The sequence below is a fragment of the Lithobates pipiens genome, unplaced genomic scaffold (assembly GCF_037356315.1).
Source record: "Lithobates pipiens isolate NorthernLeopardFrog02 unplaced genomic scaffold, aLitPip1_a1.2 Scaffold_3, whole genome shotgun sequence".
NCBI lineage: Eukaryota > Metazoa > Chordata > Amphibia > Anura > Ranidae > Lithobates > Lithobates pipiens.
The window spans coordinates 99229114-99242302 of record NW_027507790.1 but is presented as its reverse complement, the minus strand read 5'-3'; the positions used below and the strand labels follow the sequence as shown (position 1 = coordinate 99242302).

The window sequence follows — 13189 nt, the reverse complement described above, 5'->3', positions numbered from 1 at the left end:
GGATATCTATGTGGTCTTCTACTAGATAGTAAATGAGGAAGTTTGTGTTCAAACCTTGAATCTATAGATGTATCCTATCTTGTCTAAATAGATAAAGCAGGTGGTTAATTGATTAAAGGGAATTTCTTGTTAGGCCCTTTATTAAAAATTGAGGGTCAACTAAATGCCAGGGAGTGATGAATGAATGACCTGAGCAATGCTTGAGACCTAGTATCTTGATAAGTGTTTGGGGTGTAACATAAGCCTCCACCTTCAAACTTCCCTCCTCAATTTACAGAATCCAGGGGCTCTTCTCTTCACCTGGTCCTAAAGCAGAGTTTGGCATGGCAGTCTTTACTGCCACCGCAGTATAGGGACTGTAGCTCTCAATGGACCACAAGTGCAGAGACGTCACCACACTTGTATTCCATTAATATTTCCTCCAGATCTGTAACTAAAAGTGCATACCTCAGTATGGACCTGAGCTGAAGGAAGAGCCTACAGGAACCAGAATATTGTATTAGTTATTCACTGGCCATTGTTTCAATAATATATGCGCATTCTTGCTTTTTTCAAGATGGGTGCATTTTTTATTTTTTTTTGCAAAAGGTTAAAATCAGGGCTTTTTTTCAGCTTGTACTTTGTGGAACTCAGTTCCACCACCTATGGCTCAGGCCCTCTGCTCACTATCTCTTGTAATCACAGAAGTCCGGCCGAGGTTAGAGCTGAAGAGGGGTGAAAGTGAAATGTGGATGGGGATGCAGAGGTAAGCAGCTGTGGAAGAAGGCTGAACTCTGCACTCTGTGTGTCGTGCACCCCTGAACTCTGCAATCTGTGTGTAACACTTCACCCCCATGAACATATGTTCGATCTGTACATAATGTACCTCTGGTATTTAATGCCCCTTCCACTGGTTGATGTAAAATGTGACCACACCCACTATTTGATGCAGATTGGAGGGTGTATGTGTGTGTGTGGGGGGGGGGGAGGGGGGTTTTGGGGGTCATTGAGTTCCTGCACCTATTTTCTGAGAAAAAAAGCCCTGGTTAAACTATCCTTCTAAGCGGCTGCAATGTTTGCTAATAACATCCTTCCTAGTCAAAATGGGGGCTTGGCCAATAAAATTTAAAATAAAATTTCACAGCAGAAGCTTTGCACAGAATGCTTGTATTATTCCGCAGCTTGAATATGACTTACCTAATAAAAGACCTCGAACAACTCAGCATAGCAAAAATGTGATCAAATATTTTAGCAGTAACTATCACTTATAAGAGGATTGGAAGCTGACTGACATGATAGAAGTATTAAAAATTATTGTTCATTACATCTGAAAATCTAATTTAAAATCTCATCCCCACCAGAACAGTGCTGTATGAAACACACAATGCTGAATATGACAGATCCATTTCTAATTACAGGAATGTCTATGTAACTCCCAAGAGTATCTGATAAGGGTAGTTAGAGAATTCTGCAGGTTGAAGGGAGTTCATGAACCTGCTATGTGAATAATTTAAGATAGACAGATTGGGTAGATGGAGACAATATTCCCCTGGTTAACTGCTAGTTTAAAATGTGTATCATCAAAAAAGACATATAGACAGTATGCTTTATAAGGTCTGCAAAAAAGAAAAGAGCTTTCAGTAAAATATATGATGGTGTGTATTCGTGTATAAAACACTGACAATGACAAGGGGTCACAGCAGGACACATACAAAGGCTTTCGATCTTCCCATCAGTCAGGCTTAGGTCCCTAGATGATTATTTTGCAACTCAACATGCTTGTCGGCCAGACATGATGAGTGGCCTCCTCAAAGAGTAGTGTATGAGACATCGCAGCTCATATCAACTTAAAGGGAAACTTTCTTTTTTTGGGGGTCAATTTTATTTAAGTCTTTTATTTAAAATTTTAAATCCACATTTTAAATCTGATTATACAGTTCTTTTTTACTAGTTCATAACTTTTTATATTACAGGTAAGCATTTCATACAGTGTACCCATGATACTAGTTTTTAGGCCTCATGCACACTTGACGTTTTTAGACTTTTTTACAGCAGGTGTTTTTGGCTTCAGACGTTTTTTTCTACAGTCAATAAACTCCCCATCATGTTATCCTATGTGTCCATGCACACATAGGCTGTTATCAGCAGTTTTTGGCTGGGGCGTTTTTGGCTTTAAAAAAGGCCAAAACTAGTGGGTTTTGAGAGGAGTTTTTCAGCTGTTGACTATGTCATACTATGCTGGCTGGACATTTACAGAGCTTTTATCCTTGACAGTTGAGGTTCTATTGATATCGTAGTCTTTATGTTCCAAGGCAGGACAAAATGGAAAAGTTCCTGTGTATAATTTTCAATCCACCAGTCACTCATCACATTTTTTTGGTGGGGACAGTTACAGCTTGTTTCCTAAATAGGCCAGGCACGTTTTAGAATCCAGCTGCCAGCATCTTCAGGCATTCCTCCCCTAGAGACTCTACTTCTTTCCATCCCCTAGACCCAAGGGCCTGGGGAGAGAGACAGACCTTTCATGTAGTCATCCTTACAGGAGAGAAGCCCAAAAGGGAAGAGGGTGAACAGCAGGTATACCAATGTTTTCCCAGCATGCATTGTCGGGAGCTCCAAGCCTGCTGATTGGCTAGGTCATTAAACATTCATATGCCTCACAACAAAACACAATCCATTTGAAGTACAGTGTTAGGATTTGGATCTGAACCTTGAATCTATGTGGTGTCTGGCTGTGTTCCATCTTTCTGTGCCACCTGAGATGCTGAACAGCTCTCTGCCTGCTTCCTTGGACTGCCTTGCTTTGTCCCTTGTTTTTGGTGAACCTTGAACCCTTTGCTCATCCCATGAACTTCCTGATTCAAGCCATGTATCTCCACTTCATGTTTACCAGATTATTGTTTCTCCAGCCAATATCTTGCTCCTTTCACTCCTGCTGCCATCTTCACTGCCACTCATTACCATCCTTTTGCTTGATCCTCGACTATGCTTCCGCTTGATCCCAACCTGCAACCATTTGTTACCAAACTTTGGATTGTTTCTCGACTATGCTTTCACTTGATCTCAGTCTGCAACCACTTGACAACCTTTGACTTGTTTACTGGCTACGCTTCTGCTTAAACCCTACTTGCTCCATCTGCCACTGGAGACTGGCTTGCTCCTCTCCTGGTGGGGCAATCCCGATGACCACGACCTGGCACTAGCATCCATTGAAACCCATCTCCACTATCAGGTGCTCTGAAGAAGGCCAGTTAGTGCTTATAACTTGGCTTCGGCTGAGCCCACATCATCCACCAAGGTGACCTGCTTGTGCACATGTACTTCCGTTTGGTGTGAACTTCTCTACTGCTATAACTACTGGTTCCTGAGCCAAACCCCTGACTGTGACACTATGATATAGAACTGCTATGTTGGATTGCCAAGGAGTAGAGAGAAGACCAGTTCAACAAAAATATGAGCCTTACAGCTGAGCTGGGGCATCAGAATTGTAGGTAGTGTGGGAATGCTTAAAAGTAGGTGATTTGCACAGCAACATATGACACAGATAGTAAGCCTCTTTCTGTAGCTTAGTACAGATTCATTTGTGTCTGGAGTTCAGCTTCAACAGGTTAAACAGACAACACATGAAAATACAGAGAACATCCTGTATAACTCTGTTAATCAACCATACCTTACTTGCCTTTAGTTGGTTTACTTAGGCTCAATTTAATTTGTTTTGGAATGGAAAGTAAAGGAAACATGTTAAGATGCTTTGACTTAGATGTGCGAAAGCTGATTAGACTGGATAGACTGAATAGTTAGCAGACTTTCACACAATACTGCTCATGAAGCAATATTTATTTAAGAAGGAATTCAATAAGAAATAGCAATTGCAAGCCAGAATTCTTTATTTTACAAAGGCTGTAACTCAGTAATAATCTCCAAATGTCAATAGAATAATTTTTGAATTTCAAATAGTTTGTTGTAAACATTTATGAACTTGCCCAATAATACAATGCTACATATCATCATTCAGGAGGAATAGTTGAAAAAAAAATCTTGCTACAGGCACTTCTAGTAACCTTTCGTAAAAATGTGTTCCTTGCCCTGCCTAACATCATTCTCCTTCCAGCTACTGACAATACTTGCCAATGTTCTAATCTTCAAGTCTGCATATATACATATATATATATATATGTGTAGCACTAACCCCCGAAGGAGCTGCTGGTTTGATTGGGCTTACGGTTACCTTCTTCTCCACGATTTATGTCTAGGGGTGTGCCGTAGTAGATGGCCCAGAAACTTTAGAGAATGACGACAGATCCGCATAAAGGGATTTTTATTTGCAAAAACGTAGTTAACGAACAGTCTCTTAAAATAGGATCAGAGGGTTAGGAGGAAAGTTCAGGTACTCTTAGTGGCAAAGTCAATAATGAAGAACTCTCTTACTTTGACATTTCCATTCACAGCTGGATGTTCACTCAAGTTGGATAGTCCCCCTCTCACAAGGTCTAGCAGCCAACAAGGTGCTTAACTCAGGAACAAGTCTCTGCCACAGACGTTGTTGTAGCACATGTAAGAATACGTCTCTGCCACAGACGTTGTTGTAGAACATAGAAAGGAAACTAGGACTTGTAGAACAATAGTGTAATACCTGGATCTTTCAGCCGGTTTGGCGATACCCACAAAATTGGATTCACTTAGGTCTCTCAGCCTCACCAGGCTCTTGCTAGGAAGCCAACCCCTACATGGCCTTCTTCTGAAGAGTCATCCCTTGGATATTGCTGGGCCTCTCTACAAGCGGAGACGGCACCGGACCACCTCGGAATCCTTCTTTTAGTTTCCTTGCCTCGGGCTAGCCAGCCCCGAGGCATAAAGTTGGGTGGATCCGCACCTCAGGCCATAGCCTTCCTGGGGGCTGGTCAGGAGGATCAGGACCATGGAGTCATAACATACTTCTGGACCTGAACCCTGAACCACGTGACATCTGCATCTTAAGTACCCTCTCCCAGAAAGCACAGCAAGAGTGACACTCCCACTGGGTGGGCTCTGAGAGAAAGTAGAAGATTGTAAGAATAAGTCTCTGCCACAGACGTTGTTGTAGAACATGTAGGAAACTAGGACTTGTAGAACACTTGTGTAATACCTGGATCTTTCAGCCAGTTTGGCGATAACCACGAGATTGGATTCACTTAGGTCCCTCAGCCTCACCAGGCTCTTGCTAAGAAGCCAACCCGTACATGCCCTTCTTCTGAAGAGTCCTCCCCTGGATATTGCTGGGCCTCTCCACAACCGGAGATGGCATCGAACCACCTCAGAATCCTTCTTTTAGTTTCCTTGCCTTGGGCTAACCAGCCCCGAGACATAACGTCGGGTGGATCCGCACCCCAGGCCATAGCCTTCCTGGGGGCTGGTCAGGAGGACCAGAATAATGGAGTCATAAAATACTTCTGGACCAGAACCCCGAACCACATGACATCCACATCTTAAGTACCCTCTCCCAGAAAGCACAGCAAGAGTGACACTCCCACTGGGCGGGCTCTGAGAGAAAGTAACCTTAAAGCACCCAACCAGACTGTGGTTCCATGCCTGCCAGAAGAGACAGTGCCCCCGGTGGCCAGGCTGAACACCCTATAGTCCAGTCAGACTGATGCTGAGGTCGAAATTTTGAATAATTAATATAAATAATATAAATAAATAAAAAAAAATATATATATATATATATATACAGTAAAACCTTGGTTTGAGAGCATTTTGCAAGACAAGCAAAGTTTTTTAATACATTTTGACTTGATATACAAGCGATGTCTTGATATAAGAGTAGTGTCCTGTCACAACTGAGTATAAAAGAGAAGAGAGGTGCCTCTAATTGCAACAATATGGTTACATTTAATGAAGGTACATTTAGCAACTCACATGATTGATAAATAACCCCTTAATCCCCAGACTATTTGGCTACCCAAAAACCAGAGCACTTTTTGCAATGCGGCACTGCTTCGTTTTAACTTACAATTGCATGGTTGTGCGACGAGGCTCCCAAACAAAACTGGCTTCCTTTTTTCCCCCACAAATAGAGCTTTCTTTTGGTGGTATTTGACCACCTCTGTGTTTTTTATTTTTTGCGCTACAATCAAAAAAATAGCATCAATTTTGAAAAGAAAAACACATTATTTTTTACTTTTCACTATAATAAATATCTCCAAAAAATATTAAAAAAAACATTTTTTTCCCCCTCAGTTTAGGCCGATACGTATTCTTCTACATATTTTTGGTAAAAAAAAAATTGCAATAAGCATTTATTGATTGGTTTGAGCAAAAGTTATAGCAGCTACAAAATAGGAGATAGTTTTATGGCATTTTTATTAATAATTTTTATTTTTACTAGTAATGGTGGCGATTAGTGATTTTTATCATGACTGTGTACATTATGGCGGACAGATCAGACACTTTTGGCTCGATTTTGGGACCATTCACATTTATACAGCGATCAGTGCAATTAAAAATGCATTGATTACTGTGTAAATGTGACTGGCAGTGAAGGGTGGCACTGTAGGGGTTAAGTGTGTCCTAGGGAGTGATTCTAACTGTGGGGGGAGGGGCTACGCGTGGCACGACACTGATCACCACTCTCGATTACAGGGAGCTGTGATCAATGTCCATGTCACTAGACAGAACGGGGAAGTGCATTGTACTAAATGGAGGTTAAAGCAGAACTGGGGTGTTAAAACAAAAAATGTAAGAAAGAAGCTTTTTTACGACAGAAGATACTTCCATAAAATATTTTCTTACCTTCCTCCTCACAATAATTATTTTTACACAGAGCTGCACATGCACAGCTCTGTGTACTTTTTTCTGGTATCTGCCAGGAAAAATGAACTCCCATGTGCATACACTGGAGTTACATTACCCAATGTCTGACAATGAAGACAGCTGATGACCCTGCATCCTGGAAGAAGCTTGGGAGAAGACGCTGGAGAGGTAGCTCACAGATGTTGCATCACTCAAGCAAAGGTGACTATTTGTGGACTTTAGTTCCCTTTTAAAGGGCTTAGGTTTTTGTTTTATAGATTTATTAAAGTGTAACTAAAGTCAACCCTTTTTGTGGATATAGTGAAGAGGGATTAGGACACCTGTCAGTTTTTAATGCTGTCTGTCCTCCCATTAGGGAGCTCCATCATCTCTATTTGTCCTAAAGAGAAGTAAGAGAAATTCCTAAATGTTGGGTTGTCACCAGAACAGTAATAGAGGGGAAACCTTCCGATGTAGACACTAGTTCTGGTGACACCCTGGGATTGCCTCACTTTAGAGGGATTTCCTCTTACTTCCTGTTTTCACTATGAGGTAGAACGTGAAGGAAAATATCCCTAAAGGACACAGATGGCAAAAATAATAGAAAAAACTGACAAGGTTTAAAACCCTCTGTTACTTCCAAAATGGAAAAAAAACTTTTTGTCTTTTGAGCTGTAATGAGATCAGCTGTAGCAGGGTGGACTTTTGCTCTATTCTATCTGGAATAGAACATTGAAGGGAGAGCTGATAAGGGGTCAAGGGTGAAAATACCCCTCCCCTGGTGGCAATTCATGCATTTAAAAATAAAAGCTGGTCCAAAGTGCCCCTTCAGTGCAGCAATCTCACTCTTTAGAAAATCCATAATGCTCTGCGAATCCAGTGTCATACATTGTACATAACCATAATTGCCATTATGTTTGTATAATCAATATTTCAATTATATAGAAAATAAACTAGTATTACATTGTAATGTAGTATTACAATATTAGTTTACATAGTTAATCTGGATGAAAAATAAGACACCACCCAGCTAAAAAATCCATCCAGTTCAACCAAAAGAACAAAGCAACCCCCCTTCCCCCCCCCCAACACACACACACACACACACACACACAAACACACACATACACACACACACAAATGGAAAACCTCCATATACAATATCCTATACCAGGGATGGCGAACCTTGGCACCCCAGATGTTTTGGAACTACATTTCCCATGATGCTCAACTACACTGCAGAGTGCATGAACATTAATGGAAATGTACAGTAGTTGCAAAACATCTGGGGGGCAAAGGCTCTCCATCACTGTCCTATACCCATAGTTGATCCAGAGGAGGCAAATAATAATAATAATAAAATAATAAATAATAATAAAATAATAAAATAAAGCATTGACCAATCAGTACATACAAAAGTTTCAGAAGATTAATACAACATCAGAAATGTGTAACACTATAGAAAAAAACAAGTTCCTGCACGGCCAACCTCCGCCTTCTATGTGTACTGATCCTTGTCTCTGCAGGCTCCCCTCCTAGCCTTCCTCTGTGGCTGAGCCCCGCCATCTATGGCCCAGTGTCTCTCTCCCCCTCCCACCTCCATCCTCCTCCGCCACTATGAACAGCGGAGACCGAGAGAAGGCACAGCCTAGGACAGAGGGCGGAGGAGGAGCTGGCCAAACATCCTTATTATGTTAAAATGTTGGTGATTGGTTGCTAGCACACAGGATGGTCCTAAGAAACTAATCACCAGCTTGCTAATACAAAAAGTCACTCTGCCAGCTCCTGTCCCTCTGTCCAGAACCTTGCTGCCTCTCGGTCTCCACTGTGGAAACATGTAGGAGACTTTGCTATGGGACAGAAGACACCACTGTGTGTGTGTGTGTGCATGGGGGGGGGGGGGGTGATGTGAAGGGGGCATAGGACACGGGTATGGGCAGAGTCACCCCCATAGTAGTGTCCTCTACCACCTTTCACGTCACCACCCCATCCCTGCTTTCTGACTGCAACGTACTCCTGAACCCTGCATTCTTACCGCAACATACTCCTGAACCCTGCATTCTGACCACAATGTACTCCTGAACCCTGCATTCTGACCGCAACGCACTCCTGAACCCTGCATTCTGACCGCAACATACTCCTGAACCCTGCATTCTGGCTGTAACTCACTCCTGAAACCTGCAATCTGACCGCAATGCACTCCTGATCCCTGTATTCTGACCGTGACGCACTCCTGAACCCTGCATTCTGACCGCATCGCACTCCTGAACCCTGCATTCTGACCGCAACACACTCCTGATCCCTGCATTCTGACTATAACACACTCCTGATCCCTGCATTCTGACTGTAACACAGTTCTGAACCCTGCATTCTGACTGCAATGCACTCCTGATCCCTGCATTCTAACCGCAACACACTTCTGAACCCTGCATTCTGACCGCAATGCACTCCTGAACCCTGACTTCTGACCATAACTCACTCCTGAACCTTGCATTCTGACTGCAATGCACTCCTGAACCCTGCATTCTGACCGCAACTCACTCCTGAAGCCTGCATTCTGACCGCAATGCACTCCTGAACCCTGCATTCTGAGTGCAACACACTCCTAAATCCTGCATTCTGAGCGCAACACACTCCTGATCTCTGCATTCTGAGCACAACACTCTGATGAACCCTACATTCTCTGCATAACGCACGCCTAAACCCTGCGCTCTCTTGTAATATTTATTTTTGTTTGGAGTAAAAAAAAGTTGATCTTATTGTTTTTTTTTGGGGGGGGGGGGGCACTGTGCCCAGTGATCTTTGACTTCATCAGTATTGTTCAAGTAGATCTATCTCTCGAAGGTTGCCTACCCCTGCTATACACAATGCTCCAGATGCATATATCTGTACTTGACAGTTTTGCCAAGTGCAGTGTCAAGCCCTGAACATGCCATGTCCCTCTTTAGATGCTTTCCACTGTGCTCAGGAAAAATTAATCAGGAGAGGTGCACTCTTCACTCCTGCTGATAGGATTAATGATCCGTAACGCCAGTGGGTAGAATAGCAGTGGTGGCGTGCTCTTAAATGGTCCACATATAACTACTACATGCCCCACATGCTGGTAAGGCATAATCAAGGCTGGACAAGACTTGGAAGTGCAGTTGCTTTAAATCTAAGGGGTAGATCTGAAATGAGTGGAAGCTCTGCTGATTTTAGCATCCAATCATGTGCAAGCTAAAATGCTGTTATTTATTTTCCTTGCATGTACCCCTTGGATCTACAGAGACTTTACTTCCAAGTGCACTTGCAGTGCAAAGTGGATTTGCCTTTAGTAAATAACCCCCTATGTCTTGCTTAATTAGATGTCTTGCCAAATGCCAAAAATGTATATTTATTTCAGTTAAAAAAAGTAGCAACAAAAGAAACAACGTAAAATAAACTTTTTTCTTTACCAACAGCAAAAGATTGCTTCAAAAAATAAACAAGCAATTGCTTAACAAGATCATTTATTGAACTATCTATCAAATTATACATTTGACTTAAACAATCATGCTTGAAATATACTTGCGTATTTCTTTATGGCAAAACTTTATTTTTTACCTTATAGATGTGTAGAATGGCACCTCACAGGGGAAGTAATAATTTACTTGACAGGTCTCCCCTTTTATCTCTATTAGCACTAAGCAACCAGTCCTAAAAGTGTTTCTCTCGATCTATGGGTGTCCAACTGCTACAGAAGAATTGGCAATAAGTCTTTGATTGCTTCATCTTCACCAGCGTAAACCCTTAATATCTAATAACTATTTAGTAAATGCCACTGGAACACAACTCCTCTTTATTAACAGCAAGCCAGGTTCTTTATTAAAAGTGCCTCTGACTGATTATTTTGCCAAGCATCCACTGCACACAACACTGCCTATGCTCATTAATATGGGCAACACATAGCTACTGCATTTTCCTGCTTGGCATCTGAGGGACTTAGGTTACTTTCACACTGGGGAGTTGGGGGCATCAGCAGAAAAGCGACACTAATTTTAGCGGTGCTTGACTATCGTTGTAGTGGTGCTATTCGTCTGCTTTTAACCCTCACTAGCGGCTAGCGGATTCACTTTTATTGGCAGCATGAAAGGAGCCATCGGCGGCAGCGGAGGCAATCACGTCTGTCCCCTGCCTGGGTATGGAGACAAGTGAGGGGAAGATGGCCCCCACCCGTCTCCATATCACTGCAGGGCAGAAGTGACATCAAAATGTCACTTCCGCCCATAGCTCTTAAAGAGCCATTTTTTTTTTTAAATGACAAATTATTATTTTTTTTATTGCATTTTAATGTAAATATGAGATCTGAGGTCTTTTTAATGGCAGATCTCATATTTAAACGGTCCTGCCATGCTTTTTTTTATTACAAGGGATGTTTACATTCCTTGTAGTAGGAATAATAGTGACACAAAAAAAATAAAAAAACAGTGTAAAATGGTATAAAAAAAAGGTAAAATTAATAAGAAAAGCATTTGTTTTTTAAACGTGCCCCATCCTGACGAGCTTGCACGCAGAAGTGAACGTATACGTGACTAGCGCCCGCATATGAAAACAGTGTTCAAACCACACATGTGAGGTATTGCTGTGATCGTTAGAGTGAGAGCAATAATTCTAGTCCTAGACCTCCTCTGTAACTTAAAACATGCAACCTGTAGAGTTTTTTAAACGTCGCCTATGGAGATTTTTAAGGGTAAAAATTTGTCGCCATTACACGAGCATGCGCAATTTTGAAGTGTTGGGTATCAATTTACTCAGTGTAACATTATCTTTCCCAATATTAAAAAAAATGGGCTAACTTTACTGTTTTCTTATTTTTTTATTTAAAAAAAGTGTATTTTTTCTAAAAAAAAAAGTGCACTTGTAAGACTGCTGCATAAATACGGTGTGATAGAAAGTATTGCAATGACCGCCATTTTATTCTGTAGGGTGTAAAATGTAAAATGTTTGGGAGTTCTAAGTAATTTTCTAGGGAAAAAAAACTGTTTTTAACTTGTAAACAACAAATCTCAGAAAGAGGCTCAGTCTTTAAGTGTTTTTTTTACCACTACCATTGCTTTATATTATTTAAAAAAATGTACAAATGAAGCAATTTAGAATGTGGATGAAAGGTTTAGCACTGTGAAACATTTTTTGAAAGACAAGGAGTTCATTTTATATACATCTATATAGATCAGACCAAAATGAGGGACACATGAGGAGGGAAGAGGAACAGTGGGATATTCTAAATCAGGGACAGTTCCTTGAAATCAGGTACAGTTGAGACATGTGTAATACATATAATGCAGATGTTGGGATATTGTGGACTTACAAGCCATGCAAATAGATAATTCTTGAATCAAAAACATGAATTATATTACAATTTATGCTGGAAAATATAGCATACACCAAGTTGATTTCATTGTTTAACATATTCTATCTGACTCTACATCAGTGCCCTTGTAAAACCGCTTTGTGCATAGCCAGAACAAAGGATTTTTATAATATTAATAAAGTGTGATAAAACCTACGGGTCTGCTTCAAGGACTTGTTTGGAAAGGAGACAGTTGTGCATAGGAGTGAATGGACGGCTCATTGATCTCTTCTGTTTTTTCTGTTGCTCTTCAAGTTCTGTCAGAAAGAACCTGGAGGGAGAAATAAATTCATCCAAGTTAGTAAAAACACATGACTTGTAAATAAAGCACTAATATGCTTCATGGTGCTGAATGCCAAGCAATGAAGAACAAATTGCATTAAAATATATTATAACCCCGCCGCATGAATTCTGCATCAGGTGCCATAAGGTTTGGAAATATTACTTTAATGTCATTGATTTAAGCAAATATTTCAAACCAAAAGCCCATTTACACAAATACCCTTAAGAAAAGACTGTAACATGAAGATATCAGCAAAATGAAAAAAAAAAAAAAAAAGAAGACATAGTACATTTATAGAGTAAGCAATTCCCCACAGCAACAGTGCAGCAAACTTCCTAACAGCTTGTCTCCCCATCTGTCTACACAGCCCAGTGCATAAAGGTGATAAAAGCAGCAGAATACAACCTGCTAAATTAGGAGCATTAGCAGTGAGTGAACTTGGAGAGGTATGGGGATTCAGCTGAAATTCACACATTGCCCATAAATAAAATACTCTGGAGACTTAATATAGGAATTCTTGTTTTTTTACCCCCTCGTATTTTTTGGCTCATTAGCTCAAATATTTTCTGATTTGATGCAGTACATGGTGCATGGAGGACATGGTGCACCACTGTATTGAATATCAGGGTTATATTAACCATAAGGCATATGTGCGCCAGTGTCTAGGGAATCAAAGCAAGGGGAAGCCAGCACCAGAGTTTAAAATGTACAAATGTACTCTGGGATTTAATGTAAATGTGCAAGTCTAAATGATAGCTTCTTAGTTTATGTATATGTTTACCCTAACAATG

General features: G+C 41.0%; 1 protein-coding gene across 2 annotated transcripts in view; it reads right to left on the bottom strand.

Moving 5' to 3' along the window:
• Window positions 1-13189, bottom strand: part of CCDC60 (coiled-coil domain containing 60) — a 315694-nt gene that overhangs the window by 88722 nt on the left and 213783 nt on the right. For both annotated transcript variants that reach the window (XM_077462079.1, XM_077462080.1), the window contains exon 6: window positions 12273-12386. In XM_077462079.1, the coding sequence (XP_077318205.1) occupies window positions 12273-12386 (114 nt within the window). The remainder of the gene's footprint in view (window positions 1-12272; window positions 12387-13189) is intronic.